At 39.0% G+C, this 16,696-nt stretch overlaps 1 protein-coding gene across 2 annotated transcripts in view; it reads right to left on the bottom strand.

Moving 5' to 3' along the window:
- Positions 1 to 797: 797 nt before the first annotated feature.
- Positions 798 to 16,696, bottom strand: part of NCSTN (nicastrin) — a 55,979-nt gene continuing 40,080 nt past the window's right edge. For both annotated transcript variants that reach the window (XM_053705144.1, XM_053705146.1), the window contains exons 12-17: positions 15,109 to 15,208; positions 14,873 to 14,965; positions 14,701 to 14,788; positions 7,190 to 7,362; positions 5,198 to 5,410; positions 798 to 3,778 (exon numbers count right to left, since the gene is read on the bottom strand). In XM_053705144.1, coding sequence (XP_053561119.1) covers positions 3,659 to 3,778; positions 5,198 to 5,410; positions 7,190 to 7,362; positions 14,701 to 14,788; positions 14,873 to 14,965; positions 15,109 to 15,208 — 787 coding nt within the window. In that variant the 3' untranslated portion in view covers positions 798 to 3,658. The remainder of the gene's footprint in view (positions 3,779 to 5,197; positions 5,411 to 7,189; positions 7,363 to 14,700; positions 14,789 to 14,872; positions 14,966 to 15,108; positions 15,209 to 16,696) is intronic.

Below are 16,696 nucleotides of genomic sequence, written 5' to 3'. Positions count from 1 at the left end.
ATATTTGTTCTATTTGGTCCAGTCACCTATGTGCATCCACTTTGGTATTAAAGAGATACTAAACCCAAATTATTTTCTTTCATGATTTGGATAGAGCATACAATTTTAAGCAACTTTCTAATTTACTCCTATTATCAATTTTACTTCGTTCTCATGGTATCTTTATTTGATAAAGTAGGAATGAAAGCTTTGGAGACGGCCCATTTTTGTTCAGAACCTGGGTTGTGCTTGTTGATTGGATGACTAAATGTAGCCACCAACCAGTAAGCGTTGTGCAGGGTTCAGAACCAAAAATAGGGCAGCCCCAAAGCTTTCATTCATGCTTTTTCAAATAATGGGAGTAAATTAGAAAGTTGCTTAAAATTGCATGCTCTTTCCAAATAACGAAATAAAAAAATGTGGGTTTAGCATCCCTTTAACAACTTAAACAATTTTCTTTAGCGGAAATGCTTCAAAATATCTACAGTACTTCTAAGAATTAGCCACATATACCAATGAACATAGTCTTGTCTACATCACATATAATTGATCAGCTATTTTTTTGTTTTGTTCTTTAAGAGCCATACAAATATTTGTTGAAGCAAGATGTTGCTCCAAATTTTCCCATCAAAGTGATTGTCCCAACCTGAATTTCTTTCCAGTTATTCACCATCTGTCATGTAGCTCTCCACAGGAGCAGCCTGGGTCAGCAGTTGGAGAAGGAATAAAATTGTACAGAGGTGAGTTCTGCCAATTATCAGAAGAAAGCAGCAGGAGTATTTATCTCAGAACACTTAATAAACCACACAACACAAAGCTTGGACCAAGGTATTTATATCTATATATACACACAAACATTATCATTGCACAGTTAAAAAAATAGTTTAGTGTGAGCATTCATTCCACCCCCCCCCAATTGCAAAAAAGTAACGTTTCCAGGTAAATCCAGGATATGTCACATCAAAATAAAATTCAGCTATAAGACATCATTTTAAAAATTGTCAAAATCAAGAAGGAAAAATATGGTGAAAATCATAGAGAAACAACCGTTTTTCAATCTAATTTCTTTTTTAAAGATTAATTTGTGCAGTAGTATACAATATATACCTGCATTCTTCTGGTACCGTTATATACCACAGGTCCAGCTATTTTTAAAGTTACAAAGATTAGTCCCAGCACTTCCTGGAATTTTTAAAAAGTGTAAGTAGCCTGAACAAGTGCAGAAGCTCAGAAATGCACAAATCACACAATGTGGACTGGCGGATGAAGAGATAAGCTAAAATAAGAGAAATATTTTCTAACAAAGATTCTGCTATAGCCGAAAAGTTGGTAATAAAATAATTAAACAAAAATAATATGTTGATAACCTTTCAACTTGAAAAAAATGTACCATAATGTACTTAAAAAATTGTGTTTAATGTTTTTGTTTACATAAGCTAAGAGAGGGCATCTCTTAATGATTTTATAATTTTTCAAAAACAAAGTTACTGTATTAACCTTTTAAAGCCGTTATGCCGTTCCATTCCGTCATAATTAGACTGGGCTTTAAAGCCGTTATGACGGAATGGAACGTCATAACTAACGGCTGTCCTGAAGCCTTCTGTGCTTCAGGGATTTAATCGCGGTCTGGAGGGCGTTCCTAGGATTGTAGGGACGCCCCCCAGATGCGATCCAATAATTGAAATCTCGCGATCGTATGCACGATCGCGTAGTTTCAATTTGTCTACATCGGAACAGTTGTTCCGATGTAGGCACTTTAACCCTGTCACGAAAGGGTTAAATAAACCCAACATTTTCACGTCATACTTGTAGAGGCGCATCCCCTCCACCATTAAAAATGTGTCAGTTGTTCTTATCAGCCAATGAGGTTTAGTATTTCGTGCAAAGCTAATACTGCAGTACATTAGTTTTAATTTACAAATAAACAGATTTTACTTAAAGGACCAGTAAATACAGTAGATTTGCATAATCAACAAATGCATGATAAAAAGACAATGCAATTGCAATTTATCTGAACTAAAAAGGAGTAGTAGATTTTTTTGCAACAAGTTTCAAAGTTATGTCTATTTCCACTCCTCCTGTATCATGTGACAGCCATCAGCCAATCACAAATGCATATATGTATATTCTGTGAATTCTTGCACATGCTCAGTAGGAGCTGGTGACTGAAAAACAAAGTGTAAATATTAACAAAATGTGCACATTTTGTTAATGGAAGTAAATTCAAGAGTTGATTATAATGGCATGCTGTATTTGAATCATGAAAGTTTAATTTTGACTTGAGTTTCCCTTTAACATTTTTTTCAGGTAAAAAAATATTTTGATGTGTGTAAATGCTGCTCATTTATATGCAATACAGAACATTTTTGAGTACAGTGCTGCTTGAAAAGAACACTAAAGTCAAAATTAAACTTTTATGATTCAGATACAGCAAGCAATTAAAAAAAAATCCAATTCACTTCCATTATCAAAATGTGCTCAATCTTTTTATTTGCACACATTTTGGAGGCACCTACTGAGCATGTGCAAGCAATCACAGTATATATGCATGTAAATTCTGTAATTGGCTGATGGCTGTCACATGATACAGGAAAATTTACCTAACTTTGAAACATTTCTGAAAAAAATCTACTGCTCATTTGAAAGTGCCATTACATTGCATTTTTATAATTCGTTAGATGATTATGCAATACTACTATTTTTAATGTTTCTTTAAGCATACAATATGAGTCTGGGAAATTGAAACTCCTTTGATGCACTTGACCTGTAAGGTCATGACATTGCATATTCAATAACAGGTAACGTAATTACACCCTTGTTTGTCATGGAATGATTTTAATGTTTCATGTTTACACACAAAAAAATAAATATTTGAGAAAATGAAAGCAATGTGTGGCCTGTTTTACATGTGAATTTTTTTAGGTGTACAAAGTTAGCACAATTAGAAAAAAAAACCACAGCAAAATAGTGCAAAAATACAGATAAGGGGACGGTAGAAGTAACATGACACAAGGCGGTAGTAGTTTACTGCAAATAGCAGCAGAATAGATCCATAGTTCTTGAGGTTGCAAGGGAAAATGACATTTTTATATCAAACAGATTTTGCATTTAAATTAAACATTCGTTATGCCCCATTATATATAATTCACTTCAAGTAAAATATTTTAAAAATAAAGCTCAAATTTTTTTTTTATGGAATTTGCGATATCTTCATATATTTGTTAATTCTGCGGCTTACGCCCAAAGACGGTAATTTAAGAAGCAGGAAAGTATCTTACATTTTATTTTCCACTACAAATATTTGTCCAACGTGGGGGAAAAAAAAAAAAAAGAATCACCATTCAAAAAAGAATGAAGCAGAATGTGTGAATAAATATGGATGGTATGATACTGGAGGTATGGTTCTTGGTTTGCAAAATAAAACAAAACCCCTTAATAGGTCCACTTAAAAGGACATTTTTTTTTTATCCAAAAGGTGCTGGACGGGGAGACCTTATGCTTTGGCGTCCTTACAGAGTTGAATGTTCGTTTTCAGAACACGGAGAATATTCCCTCACGCATATGTAAACACGGTTTACTCCATTAGTATAAAAGTCCATCCAGTGTGGCATTTTCATCAGACACAGTTTAATGCAAGTAGCAATTTTTGGCTCACCACAAATATGCAAAGCCAAAAACCTTAATAGGCAACTTCACCATCTTGAGCGCTAGAGAAAAGGATGTCGGCCTTGGCATTAATAAAGAATGTGGCAACCAGAGAAACCAGGAGGACAGTAATGCCGACAAGCAATGTCATCACCTAGGGAGAAATGAGGATTGCATTACACAAAGTAACAATGATTGAACAAGTTCTTGTTTTATTCCATAAACCCACAAGAGGAAGTTCTACAACCAGTCTTAAAGGGATGTGAATATCAAAATTAAACTTTTACAGTCCAGTCATAACATGCAATTGTAAGGGACTTTTCAAATTACTTCTAATATCAAATTGGTTTCAATCTCTTTTGTTGCAAAACATATCTAGGTAGGCTCAGGGGTAGCAATGCACTCCTGGGAGCTAGCTGGTGATGGGTGGCTACACACATACCTCTGGTCATTGGCTCAGTAGTGCATTGCTGCCTTTAACTATGTGTTTAGTTATATGAAAGCAACAGTGCAATAATAAAATGATTTAACACATCAGAGCATTTCCTTTTTTACTTCTATTATTAAACACAAAATGTAAAACTAAGTAGTAAAAAAAAAAGTGTTTGTTATGTTTGTTCATTATTTATCTTAACTGGTTTTACAGTAATTTAACAATAAAAATAGTGGTCTTCCTAAAACCTTCAGATTTCAGAACCCTAATCCTGCAATATGCTACACAGTGATTGCTTGATCAGCGCAGATATATTTTTACCTAACCAGGCACAGTACAAAAGATAATATTCTGCATGCAGATCTTTTGTAACAAAGTGCTTAATTGCTGATATATACTATGCATATAAAAATAGCTGTAATGTCCCGTTACCATCACACAACAGGGGTTAAGAAATTTAAAATGTACATTAAATTTAGCCATTAACACATATGTAGGAGACAAATAAGGGATTTGTATACATTGATATATGTAAGATAATTCTAATAAATAAGGAGACTGAGGTAAATTGGTGGCTCCCTGGATTTATCAAGCGCTGAGGCATAATAAAATAGCAAGATAGAAACTGCTGGTAAATGCGGGTTTGCCAATATTAAATGCCTGCATCTCATTAAAGCATGGGTAAGTAATTATCTCACTGTGCCTAGAAATGCAAAGAAAGTATGTGAAATATACATCTCGTGCAATTCCTCTCTGGCTCAAAGCAAATGTCCCGTTTCTTTATACTCTAGGCACGCAGCAAAGCTACACATGAGTCTTGTGATTACTTTGATCTTATAAACCATTAAAGGGATGTTAAACTTAAATGTTTTCTTTCATGAATCAAATAGAGCAGCAATTTTAAGCAATGTTCTAATTTACTCCTATTAACAAAAATGTTTTTCTCTTGGTATCTTTATTTGAAAATAGCAGGAAGGTAAGCTTAGGAGCTGGCCCATTTTGGGTTCAGCACCTGGGTAGCGCTTGCCGATTGGTGGCTACATTTAGCCAATAATCAGGTGCCGAACCAAACATTTGGGTTTCATGTCCCTTTAATAAAAAAAAAGTAACCAATGAATGTCATCAACCTCTGCTACTCACTTCTAATTGGTGACTGGGTAGCAGGAATATGCGTGCTTTTGTCTGCTTCCAGCGGCTCTCAGTCCAGGTAGAGTATTCTGTAGAAGCCCAGTCTTCCAGTTCAGAGGCAGGGGACTCAGCAAGGTGGCTGCGGACTGTGCTTCTCACACAGAATGGGACCCTGGTTGTGGTGTTACTGTCTAAAGGGCCCTGAACCCAGAAGTAATCATATAGCTAAATAAAAAAAAAAGGAAAAAGAGAAGTCTTAGGAATAAACAAGTAGCTGAAGAGGAATACAAATTCATTTAATGGACAGCAAACATTAAAAAGGTTACTCTATAAATAGGAAGTGTGCCTGTAATTGCTTCCTGGTTGTAAAAATGATAAACATTTGAAGCTAATGAATTTTTAGTTTTCATATTATGTTCTGCAAAGTCCCCTGTCCACCCCTTTTTTTTTATCAGTTGTCATTACAGCCAATGAGAAGTCACACTGCCTGCTGTGCATACCGAGTATTGGGAGTTTGTGCAGCATGCCTGTTATCTAGAAGCTACACATAAAGCATGTAAACATACCATGCACAATACACAGCCAATGAGAAGCCACACTGCCTGCTGTGCATACCGAGTATTGGGAGTTTGTGCAGCATGCCTGTCATCTAGAAGCTACACATAAAGCATGTAAACATACCATGCACAATACACAGCCAATGAGAAGCCACACTGCCTGCTGTGCATACCGAGTACAGGTAGCCTCAGTTTACGCCGGGGTTAGGTTCCAGAAGGAATGGTTGTAAATCGAAACCATTGTAAATTGAAACCCAATTTATAATGTAAGTCAAGGGGAAGTGAGGGAGTTGGGTTCCAGGCCCCTCACAAAATTGTCATAAGTAACACCTAATACATTATTTTTAAAGCTTTGAAATGAAGACTTTAAATGCTAAACAGCATTATAAACCTAATAATATAATCACACAACACAGAATATATAATTAAACTAAGTTAAATGAACAAAAACATTTGCTAAACAGCATTATAAACCTAATAAAATAATTACACAACACAGACATCACTTGCAGTTTTCTGCAAACAGTTCTTTCTATGCATTCCAATCTGGACGGATTTATAGACAGAAAGATCTTGTTCCTTTGAAATCTGCTCGATAGCTCAGGTCTGGTTAAACTGATTAATTTCAGCTTGCTTGGCTTTGCTGCAACACAAGCGGACAGCTCCACCTACTGGCTATTTTAATAAATGCACTGCTTCTCAATGCTTTTCAATAGCAGTCACATGACTGGAAAAAAAGGTTGTTATTCTGAAACGGTGTAAATTGAACCGTTGTAAAACGAGGACCACCTGTATTGGGAGTGTGTGCAGCATGCCTGCCATCTAGAAGCTACACGTGCACAATACACAGCCAATGAGAAGCCACACTGCCTGCTGTGCATACCGAGTATTGGGAGTGTGTGCAGCATGCCTGTCATCTAGAAGCTACACATGCACAAAAACAACACAATAAAAACAGTCAATAAGAAGCCATACCATATTGTGATAGATCAAGAGGGAGACACAATTATGTGGGGGGCAGCACCAATCAGCAGCTACTGAGCCTATTTAAATATGCTTTGCAACAAAGGTAATCAAGAGAATTAAGCAAATTAGATAATAGAAGTCAATTGGAAAGTTGTTTGCATGCTTCATGAAAGGAAAAATTTGTGTGTTTCATGTCCCATTAAGCACACATGCAATACCACTTCAAACTTTACATACAATCTCCACCTTCAAGCAAATTTTCAATAACATACGTGCAAAAGTTACACAATTACAGTTTACGGATATTGTGTCATGACAGCTCAGTGATCGAGGATTACTACACAACATGATGATAATATGCCTGGCATAACTGATCTAGCATCTGCCCCATAAGAAAGATATGCCTGGAGTCAATATTGGTATTTCAAAGTGAAGTCTATGTTTCGGATAAATAGTGACAAGACGAAGATTTTTCACTAACCTCTTTTTGGGCGTCCGTTGCCTTGTCTGGATTTTGACACTGCTCTTGTGTAAAGTTGACCATAGTTCCAGTAAGGTTTGCCAAAACAGACAGCACAATTTGAGTGGGGGAGTTTGGCGATGCTTTATTACCAAATAAAGTGGCAGTCACGTAATATGAAAATTGTTTATCCTCTACAGAAGAGAATGAAAGCAGACACACATTGTGAGTGACAAGAAACCACTTTCTATTTTTTGGAGTTCTAAATTATAATTAATTACTTGGAAAAATATCTTTAAATACAGTGAACAAAACAAAATGAAAGTTCTTTTTTTCCAGTCTTTAAACAAATAATTATCCTTTGCAGATACTTTTAGAGGAAAATTATAATATAAAAATGACATTAAAGGGATATTAAACAGCGTTTAATTGTTGTAAAAAAAAGCAGTAAGCAGTGGCTTATACTTAATAGAAATCATTGCAATATGTATTACTCATCAAATTAAAAGGATTTTAACTTTTATTTATTTTTTAACTTTATTTGTTCATTGTCCACTACTTCCTATCACAGCCCCACAAATCTACTAGAGCAACATGAGCTAAACAGGAAGTCAGTTTTATCCATGCTCAGAAGAGGCAGAATGCAACTTAAGTTGTCAGCATGTCTGCTCTCTTATCTAGCTGCAGGCAGTAGCTAAACTGATAACTTCTAAGTGCTCATTTTGCAAGGAAACAAGTAAGTTTGTTATGCTTTTTAGGTTTACTTTGATTTAACACTTTTTTTTTTTACTAAAGGAGCACTGTTTCTGCATACCACAGAGAAAATGCAATTATCTAAGAGATTGCACGATAGAGGCTATGGTGCACATGCTTTTCAAAGAGCAATGAATGTGGTAGGCAGTATCACTAGAGATGAGCTATTGATTAATAATCTAAAGAGAGCCACAAGAACACAAAACATCAAACAAGCAAAGAAAATTACTTCTGTTAACAACTATAGCAACCAATATGATGAGATCGGCAAAATAATTCAGAATTATCTTCCCACCCTTTATGCAGATGATCTGAAAGACTAGGTATAGGGTGGTAGCAGGTTTGCATACAAAAAAAAGGTGTTCTATTTTTAACATTTTGGCCCCTAGTATGTTCAGGCCTTTAAGTTCAGACAGCTCTTCATTGAACATTAAGGGCACTTACCGGTGTGGGGACCCTAGATGTAAAGCGTGCGATTTCCTTCCACAAGGTAATCATTTTCAATCTTATGTCACTAATTGGGTTTTTGAACATTCCAGCTGTATTAATTGCTCGACCACTTTTGTGATTTACATGATTTCCTATTTGCACTGCAGGATGCAATATATTGGTATGACCACTAGGCAACTCAGGACCAGGGAGAGAGAACATTTAGGAGACATTCGGTGGGATGATGACTGTTCTGCTTTAGCTGCTGTGCACAATACAAATATTCTACTTTAAATGGACAGCTATTGAACAGATCTTCCTACCAAATTGTGTAGGTGAGATTCGCCTTCTAGAGAAAAGGACGTGTTTTGGATCCATAAGGTCCAGACAAGGATCACTAATGATTCAATTCCCGATATGACATTCTGAATTTCTTTAGTGATTATGTTGTATCAAAGTGATGTGTACTTATAGATCCCTTTTGGAGATATGTTATTAACGTATGATGTTAATTACATTCATTAGCACAGTACATATAAATATATACGATTTATTTATACTTATTTTGCAAATGTTTTTGTAACACTATCCTTGCTACTAAGTTGACCCTTCTAATCACAATATATTTATTATTCTGCAAATGCTTTTATAAACATTTTTGCTTGTAAGCAGAGTTTATCTCTCTATTTTTATGAAATCTTATATTGATGACTTTTACGGTATTCCTACTAACCGCTTGTAACAGTTATTTGCTTAAGTATATACAGGATATAGATTGTAATTTGCACTTTAAGAAGGAGGGTCAGAAGCAAGTTCCTATCTATATCAATCAATGAAAATCACAGTGGCAATGTCTATGATTACAGCGTGTTAACGAAACTTGTTAGATGCCACGGTGGACACAACGTGATTGTTATTATCTTTTACTCTCCATGCCATTTTGCAAAATAATAGTTTGAACTTTTTGTGAGAATAAAGCATATTCTTAACCAGCAAAGCTGCCATATACTTATGTTATAGCACTGTTTCATATCCCTCTAAATTTGCACCACTGATCCTAGATTACTTTAAGCTCTGCAAAGTGGTTAAACAAGCACACAGGTAAAGTCCTATTTGAGAGCTGCAAGGCTTTCAGGGGTAAACACAGTTATTGTTGCTCCCTAACTGTAGGGTTAAATTGAAGCACCTTTAAGTATCTGCAAAATAAGAAAACAAAATTTATGCTTACCTGATAAATTCCTTTCTCCTGTAGTGTAGTCAGTCCACGGGTCATCCATTACTTATGGGATTATAACTCCTCCCTAACAGGAAGTGCAAGAGGATCACCCAAGCAGAGCTGCTATATAGCTCCTCCCCTCTACGTCATATCCAGTCATTCGACCGAAAACCAAACGAGAAAGGAGAAACTATAGGGTGCAGTGGTGACTGGAGTATAATTTAAAATTTAGACCTGCCATAAAAAACAGGGCGGGCCGTGGACTGACTACACTACAGGAGAAAGGAATTTATCACAAAAGCATAAATTTTGTTTTCTCCTGTTAAGTGTAGTCAGTCCACGGGTCATCCATTACTTATGGGATACCAATACCAAAGCTAAAAGTACACGGATGACGGGAGGGACAGGCAGGATCTTTATACGGAAGGAACCACTGCCTGAAGAACCTTTCTCCCAAAAACAGCCTCCGAAGAAGCAAAAGTGTCAAATTTGTAAAATTTGGAAAAAGTGTGAAGTGAAGACCAAGTCGCAGCCTTGCAAATCTGTTCAACAGAGGCCTCATTTTTAAAGGCCCAAGTGGAAGCCACAGCTCTGGTAGAATGAGCTGTAATTCTTTCAGGAGGCTGCTGTCCAGCAGTCTCATAGGCTAAACGTATTATACTACGAAGCCAGAAGGAGAGAGAGGTAGCCGAAGCCTTTTGACCTCTCCTCTGTCCAGAATAAACGACAAACAGGGAAGAAGTTTGTCGAAAATCTTTAGTTGCCTGCAAATAAAATTTCAGGGCACGGACAACGTCCAAATTGTGCAGAAGTCGTTCCTTCTTTGAGGAAGGATTAGGACACAATGAAGGAACAACAATCTCTTGATTGATATTCCTGTTAGTGACTACCTTAGGTAAGAACCCAGGTTTAGTACGCAGAACTACCTTGTCTGAATGAAAAATCAGATAAGGAGAATCACAATGTAAGGCCGATAACTCAGAGACTCTTCGAGCCGAGGAAATAGCCATTAAAAACAGAACTTTCCAAGATAACAGTTTGATATCAATGGAATGAAGGGGTTCAAACGGAACACCCTGTAAAACGTTAAGAACTAAGTTTAAGCTCCATGGCGGAGCAACAGTTTTAAATACAGGCTTAATCCTGGCCAAAGCCTGACAAAAAGCCTGAACGTCTGGAACTTCTGACAGACGTTTGTGTAAAAGGATGGACAAAGCTGAGATCTGTCCCTTTAACGAACTAGCGGATAAACCCTTTTCTAAACCTTCTTGTAGAAAAGACAATATCCTAGGAATCCTAACCTTACTCCATGAGTAACTCTTGGATTCGCACCAATGCAAGTATTTGCGCCATATTTTATGGTAAATTTTCCTGGTAACAGGCTTCCTAGCCTGTATTAAGGTATCAATCACTGACTCCGAGAATCCACGCTTTGATAGAATCAAGCGTTCAATCTCCATGCAGTCAGCCTCAGAGAAATTAGATTTGGATGTTTGAAAGGACCCTACACCAGAAGGTCCTGTCTCAGAGGTAGAGACCATGGTGGACAGGACGACATGTCCACTAGGTCTGCATACCAGGTCCTGCGTGGCCACGCAGGCGCTATTAGAATCACCGATGCTCTCTCCTGTTTGATCCTGGCAATCAATCGAGGAAGCATCGGGAAGGGTGGAAACACATAAGCCATGTTGAAGACCCAAGGTGCTGTCAGAGCATCTATCAGAATCGCTCCCGGGTCTCTGGATCTGGATCCGTAACAAGGAAGTTTGGCGTTCTGGCGAGACGCCATGAGATCCAGATCTGGTTTGCCCCAACGCCGAAGTATTTGGGCAAAGATCTCCGGATGAAGTTCCCACTCCCCCGGATGAAAAGTCTGGCGACTTAGAAAATCCGCTTCCCAGTTCTCCACGCCTGGGATGTGGATCGCTGATAGGTGGCAAGAGTGAGACTCTGCCCAGTGAATTATCTTTGAGACTTCCATCATCGCTAGGGAACTCCTTGTCCCTCCCTGATGGTTGATGTAAGCCACAGTCGTGATGTTGTCCGACTGAAACCTGATGAACCTCAGAGTTGCTAACTGAGGCCAAGCCAGAAGGGCATTGAAAACTGCTCTTAATTCCAGAATATTTATGGGAAGGAGACTCTCCTCCTGAGTCCATAATCCCTGAGTCTTCAGGGAATTCCAGACAGCGCCCCAACCTATCAGGCTGGCGTCTGTTGTTACAATCGTCCAATCTGGCCTGTTGAAGGGCATCCCCTTGGACAGATGTGGACGATAGAGCCACCATAGAAGAGAATCTCTGGTCTCTTGATCCAGATTCAGCATAGGGGACAAATCTGAGTAATCCCCATTCCACTGACTTAGCATGCACAATTGCAGTGGTCTGAGATGCAGGCGTGCAAAGGGTACTATGTCCATTGCCGCTACCATTAAGCCTATTACCTCCATACATTGAGCCACTGACGGGTGTGGAATGGAATGAAGGACACGGCAAGCATTTAGAAGTTTTGTTAACCTGTCTTCTGTCAGGTAAATTTTCATTTCTACAGAATCTATAAGAGTCCCTAAGAAGGGAACTCTTGTGAGTGGCAATAGAGAACTCTTTTCTTCGTTCACTTTCCACCCATGTGACCTTAGAAATGCCAGTACAAACTCTGCATGAGACTTGGCAGTTTGGAAACTTGACGCTTGTATCAGAATGTCGTCTAGGTACGGAGCTACCGATATTCCTTGCGGTCTTAGTACCGCCAGAAGAGAACCCAGAACCTTTGTAAAGATTCTTGGAGCAGTAGCTAACCCGAAGGGAAGAGCTACAAACTGGTAATGCCTGTCTAGGAAGGCAAACCTTAGGTACCGGTAATGATCTTTGTGAATCGGTATGTGAAGGTAGGCATCCTTTAAATCCACTGTGGTCATGTACTGACCCTTTTGGATCATGGGTAAGATTGTCCGAATAGTTTCCATTTTGAACGATGGAACTCTTAGGAATTTGTTTAGGATTTTTAAATCCAAGATTGGTCTGAAGGTTCCTTCTTTCTTGGGAACCACAAACAGATTTGAGTAAAACCCTTGTCCGTGCTCCGACCGCGGAACCGGGTGGATCACTCCCATTAGTAAAAGATCTTGTACACAGCGTAGAAACGCCTCTTTCTTTATCTGGTTTGTTGACAACCTTGAAAGATGAAATCTCCCTTTTGGAGGAGAAGCTTTGAAGTCCAGAAGATATCCCTGAGATATGATCTCTAACGCCCAGGGATCCTGGACATCTCTTGCCCAAGCCTGGGCGAAGAGAGAAAGTCTGCCCCCTACTAGATCCGTTTCCGGATTGGGGGCCCTCACTTCATGCTGTCTTAGGGGCAGCAGCAGGTTTTCTGGCCTGCTTGCCCTTGTTCCAGGTCTGGTTAGGTTTCCAGCCCTGTCTGTAGCGAGCAACAGATCCTTCCTGTTTTGGAGCGGAGGAAGTTGATGCTGCTCCTGCCTTGAAGTTACAAAAGGCACGAAAATTAGACTGTCTAGCCCTTGGTTTGGCTCTGTCTTGAGGCAGGGCATGGCCCTTACCTCCAGTAATGTCAGCGATAATTTCCTTCAAACCGGGCCCGAATAATGTCTGCCCTTTTAAAGGTATGTTAAGCAATTTAGATTTAGAAGTCACATCAGCTGACCAGGATTTTAGCCACAGCGCTCTGCGCGCCTGAATGGCGAATCCGGAATTCTTAGCCGTAAGCTTAGTTAGATGCACTACGGCATCAGAAATAAATGAATTAGCTAGCTTAAGGGTTTTAAGCTTGTTTATAATCTCATCCAATGGAGCTGTCTCAAGGGTCTCTTCCAGAGACTCAAACCAGAATGCCGCCGCAGCCGTGACAGGCGCAATGCATGCGAGGGGTTGTAATATAAAACCTTGTTGAGTAAACATTTTCTTAAGGTAACCCTCTAACTTTTTATCCATTGGATCTGAAAAAGCACAGCTATCCTCCACCGGGATAGTGGTACGCTTAGCCAGAGTAGAGACTGCTCCCTCCACCTTAGGGACCGTCTGCCATAAGTCCCGTGTGGTGGCATCTATTGGAAACATTTTTCTAAATATAGGAGGGGGGGGAAAGGGTACACCGGGCCTATCCCACTCCTTGTTAATAATCTCTGTAAGCCTCTTAGGTATAGGAAAGACGTCAGTACACGCCGGTACCGCATAGTATCTATCCAGCCTACATAATTTCTCTGGGATTGCAACCGTGTTACAATCATTCAGAGCCGCTAATACCTCCCCTAATAGTACACGGAGGTTCTCAAGCTTAAATTTATTCAAAATAAACGACAGCCAAGTGGAAAATAATGCCCATATATTTTTCACCAAGTACCTCAGAGAGAAAAACGATTAACCTGCCAGTAAACGTTTTAAATATAAATATATGAAATGATAATAAAAGCCTGTTGCTATCACTGCAGAAAGGCTATAAGTTATATGTATACAGTATTTTCTTAGTGAAATGCCATTCCCCAGAAATACTTCAGTGCCAACATACATACATAACAGCCTGATACCAGTTGCTACTACTGCATTTAAGGCTGTACTTACATTTTATCGGTATTAGCAGTATTTTCTCAGTCAATTCCATTCCTTAGAAAATAATATACTGCAACATACCTCTTTGCAGGTGAACCCTGCCCGCTGTCCCCTGTTCTGAAGTTACCTCGCTCCTCAGAATGGCCGAGAACAGCAAATGGATCTTAGTTACGTCCGCTAAGATCATACACAAACTCAGGTAGATTCTTCTTCTAATGCTGCCTGAGAAAAAACAACACACTCCGGTGCCGTTTAAAATAACAAACTTTTGATTGAAGAAATAAAAACTAAGTTTTAATAACCACTGTCCTCTCACACATCCTATCTATTGGTTAGGTGCAAGAGAATGACTGGATATGACGTAGAGGGGAGGAGCTATATAGCAGCTCTGCTTGGGTGATCCTCTTGCACTTCCTGTTAGGGAGGAGTTATAATCCCATAAGTAATGGATGACCCGTGGACTGACTACACTTAACAGGAGAAATGGGGGTCACTCCTGCAGCACAACAGATTAAATACAGAATGGTTGGCACTCCTTTTTGTTATATGCTATAGTATGAGCCACTTACCTAGACTTTTTCTCCAGTCAGCTTTAATGAGTGATTGGAACCAGCTGTTGTTGGTGTTCAACAAAAACCCATAGAGCATGCGGGTAACCTGCAAACCGACACTTTACATTATCTAACAGTAAAAATATATTGCTACTATTAAACGATATACTGCGCAAAAAAAGTAGTTTACGGTTTTAGGGTCAGCCTTGATCTCCAATGTCTCATTTCCTCCCGCTTGTTTGTATAGGGCAGTGGCAAGTACAGTAGCTACATCTGCAAGGGACTGAAAAACAAGGAAGGTCAGAAAGGTTAAAAAGTATGTGCATTAATATCGCTGTTCTTCAGGTGCACGCCCCCCCCATTTATATACTGGAGCGCAATCCGCCACACATTTCTCCCCCTAGAATATTGTCCCTCGACACTTACCCGTGCTGTGTCAGTGATATACTCCAGAGCTTCTTCTTCGGACATCTCAGGGTATTTTATCATAAGATTCTCAGATGTGTCATACACACTTTGATAGTACCTGACAGATACATGATGGCAGCTTTAGGATGGGCACAGCAGAGCAAGGCTCCTTACACAAAGAGGAGTGCCAAAAGGATAAGAGAGGTTAACAATGAAATTTATACAATGGCTATCCTGTGTACCAAAAAACCTAGCTGATCTATACAAATAGTAAACACAATCTTAAACAATAATTGGCCAGCGAAGGATATGTATGCGAACACATACACACATACATACATACAGCTTAAAATGCTCTTCATGCAGGTTAATCCCAAATCCAGCTATTTTAAAGGGACCGTCTAGTCAAAACTAAAACTTGCATGATTCAGATAGGGCATGCCATTTTAAACAACTTTCCAATTTACACATTTGCTTTATTCTTTGTTTAAAGCTAAACCTAGGGAGGCTCATATGATAATTTGTAGGCCCTTGAAGGCTACCTCTTATCTCAGTGCATTTTCAGAGTTTTTCACAGCTAGGCAGCGCTAGTTCATGTGTTCCAGATAGATCAACATTGTGCTCACTCCTGTGGAGTTATTTATAGGTCAGCACCGATTGGCTAAAATGCACGTCTGTCAGAAAAGAACTGAAATAAGGGGACAGTCTACACAGGCTTAGACACAAGCTAATCAGAGGAAAAACAAAATGTATGCTTACCTGATACATTTCTTTCTTTCCGGACATGGAGAGTCCACAACGTCATTCCAATTACTAGTGGGATATTCAACTCCTAGCCAGCAGGAGGCAAAAAGCACCCCAGCAAAGCTGTTAAGTGTAACTTCCCTTACCCATAATCCCCAGTTATTCAGCCGAAGGAAAATGGAAAAAAGAAACACAAGGGTGAAAAGGTGCCTGCGGTTTACTAAAAAAAACCTGCCGAATTATAATTAAAAAGAGGGCGGGGTCGTGGACTCTCCATGTCCGGAAAGAAAGAAATTTATCAGGTAAGCATAAATTTTGTTTTCTTTCCTATAACATGGAGAGTCCACAACGTCATTCCAATTACTAGTGGGAACCTAATACCCAAGCTAGAGGACACGGAATGAACAGGGAGGGAGAAAAAGGCAGGAGGATCTAAACACAAGGCACCACCGCTTAAAGAACCTTTCTCCCAAAAGAAACCTCGGCCAAGGCAAAAGTATCAAATTTGTAGAATTTGGGAAAAGTATGCAGAGAGGACCATGTTACCGCCTTGAAAATCTGTTCCACAGAAGCTTCATTTTTGAAAGTCCAAGAAGAGGAGACAGCCCTAGTGGAATGAGCCCTAAGTCTCTCAGGAGGCTGCTGTCCAGCAGTTGCATAAGCCAAACAAATCAAACTTCTCAACCAGAGAGACAGAGAAGTAGAAGTGGCCTTCTGACCCTTACGCTTTCCAGAGAAAACAACAAACAGGGCAGAAGATTGCCGAAAATCTTTAGTAGCTTGTAAGTAAAATTTTAGAGCCCGCACAACATCCAAGTTATGCAAAAGACATTCCTTTTGAGAAGAAGGATTAGGACAAAAA

Source organism: Bombina bombina, chromosome 1 (genome assembly GCF_027579735.1).
Source record: "Bombina bombina isolate aBomBom1 chromosome 1, aBomBom1.pri, whole genome shotgun sequence".
Taxonomy (NCBI): domain Eukaryota; kingdom Metazoa; phylum Chordata; class Amphibia; order Anura; family Bombinatoridae; genus Bombina; species Bombina bombina.
Note: the sequence above shows the minus strand (reverse complement) of the source record. Positions and strands in the feature narration are given on the sequence as shown.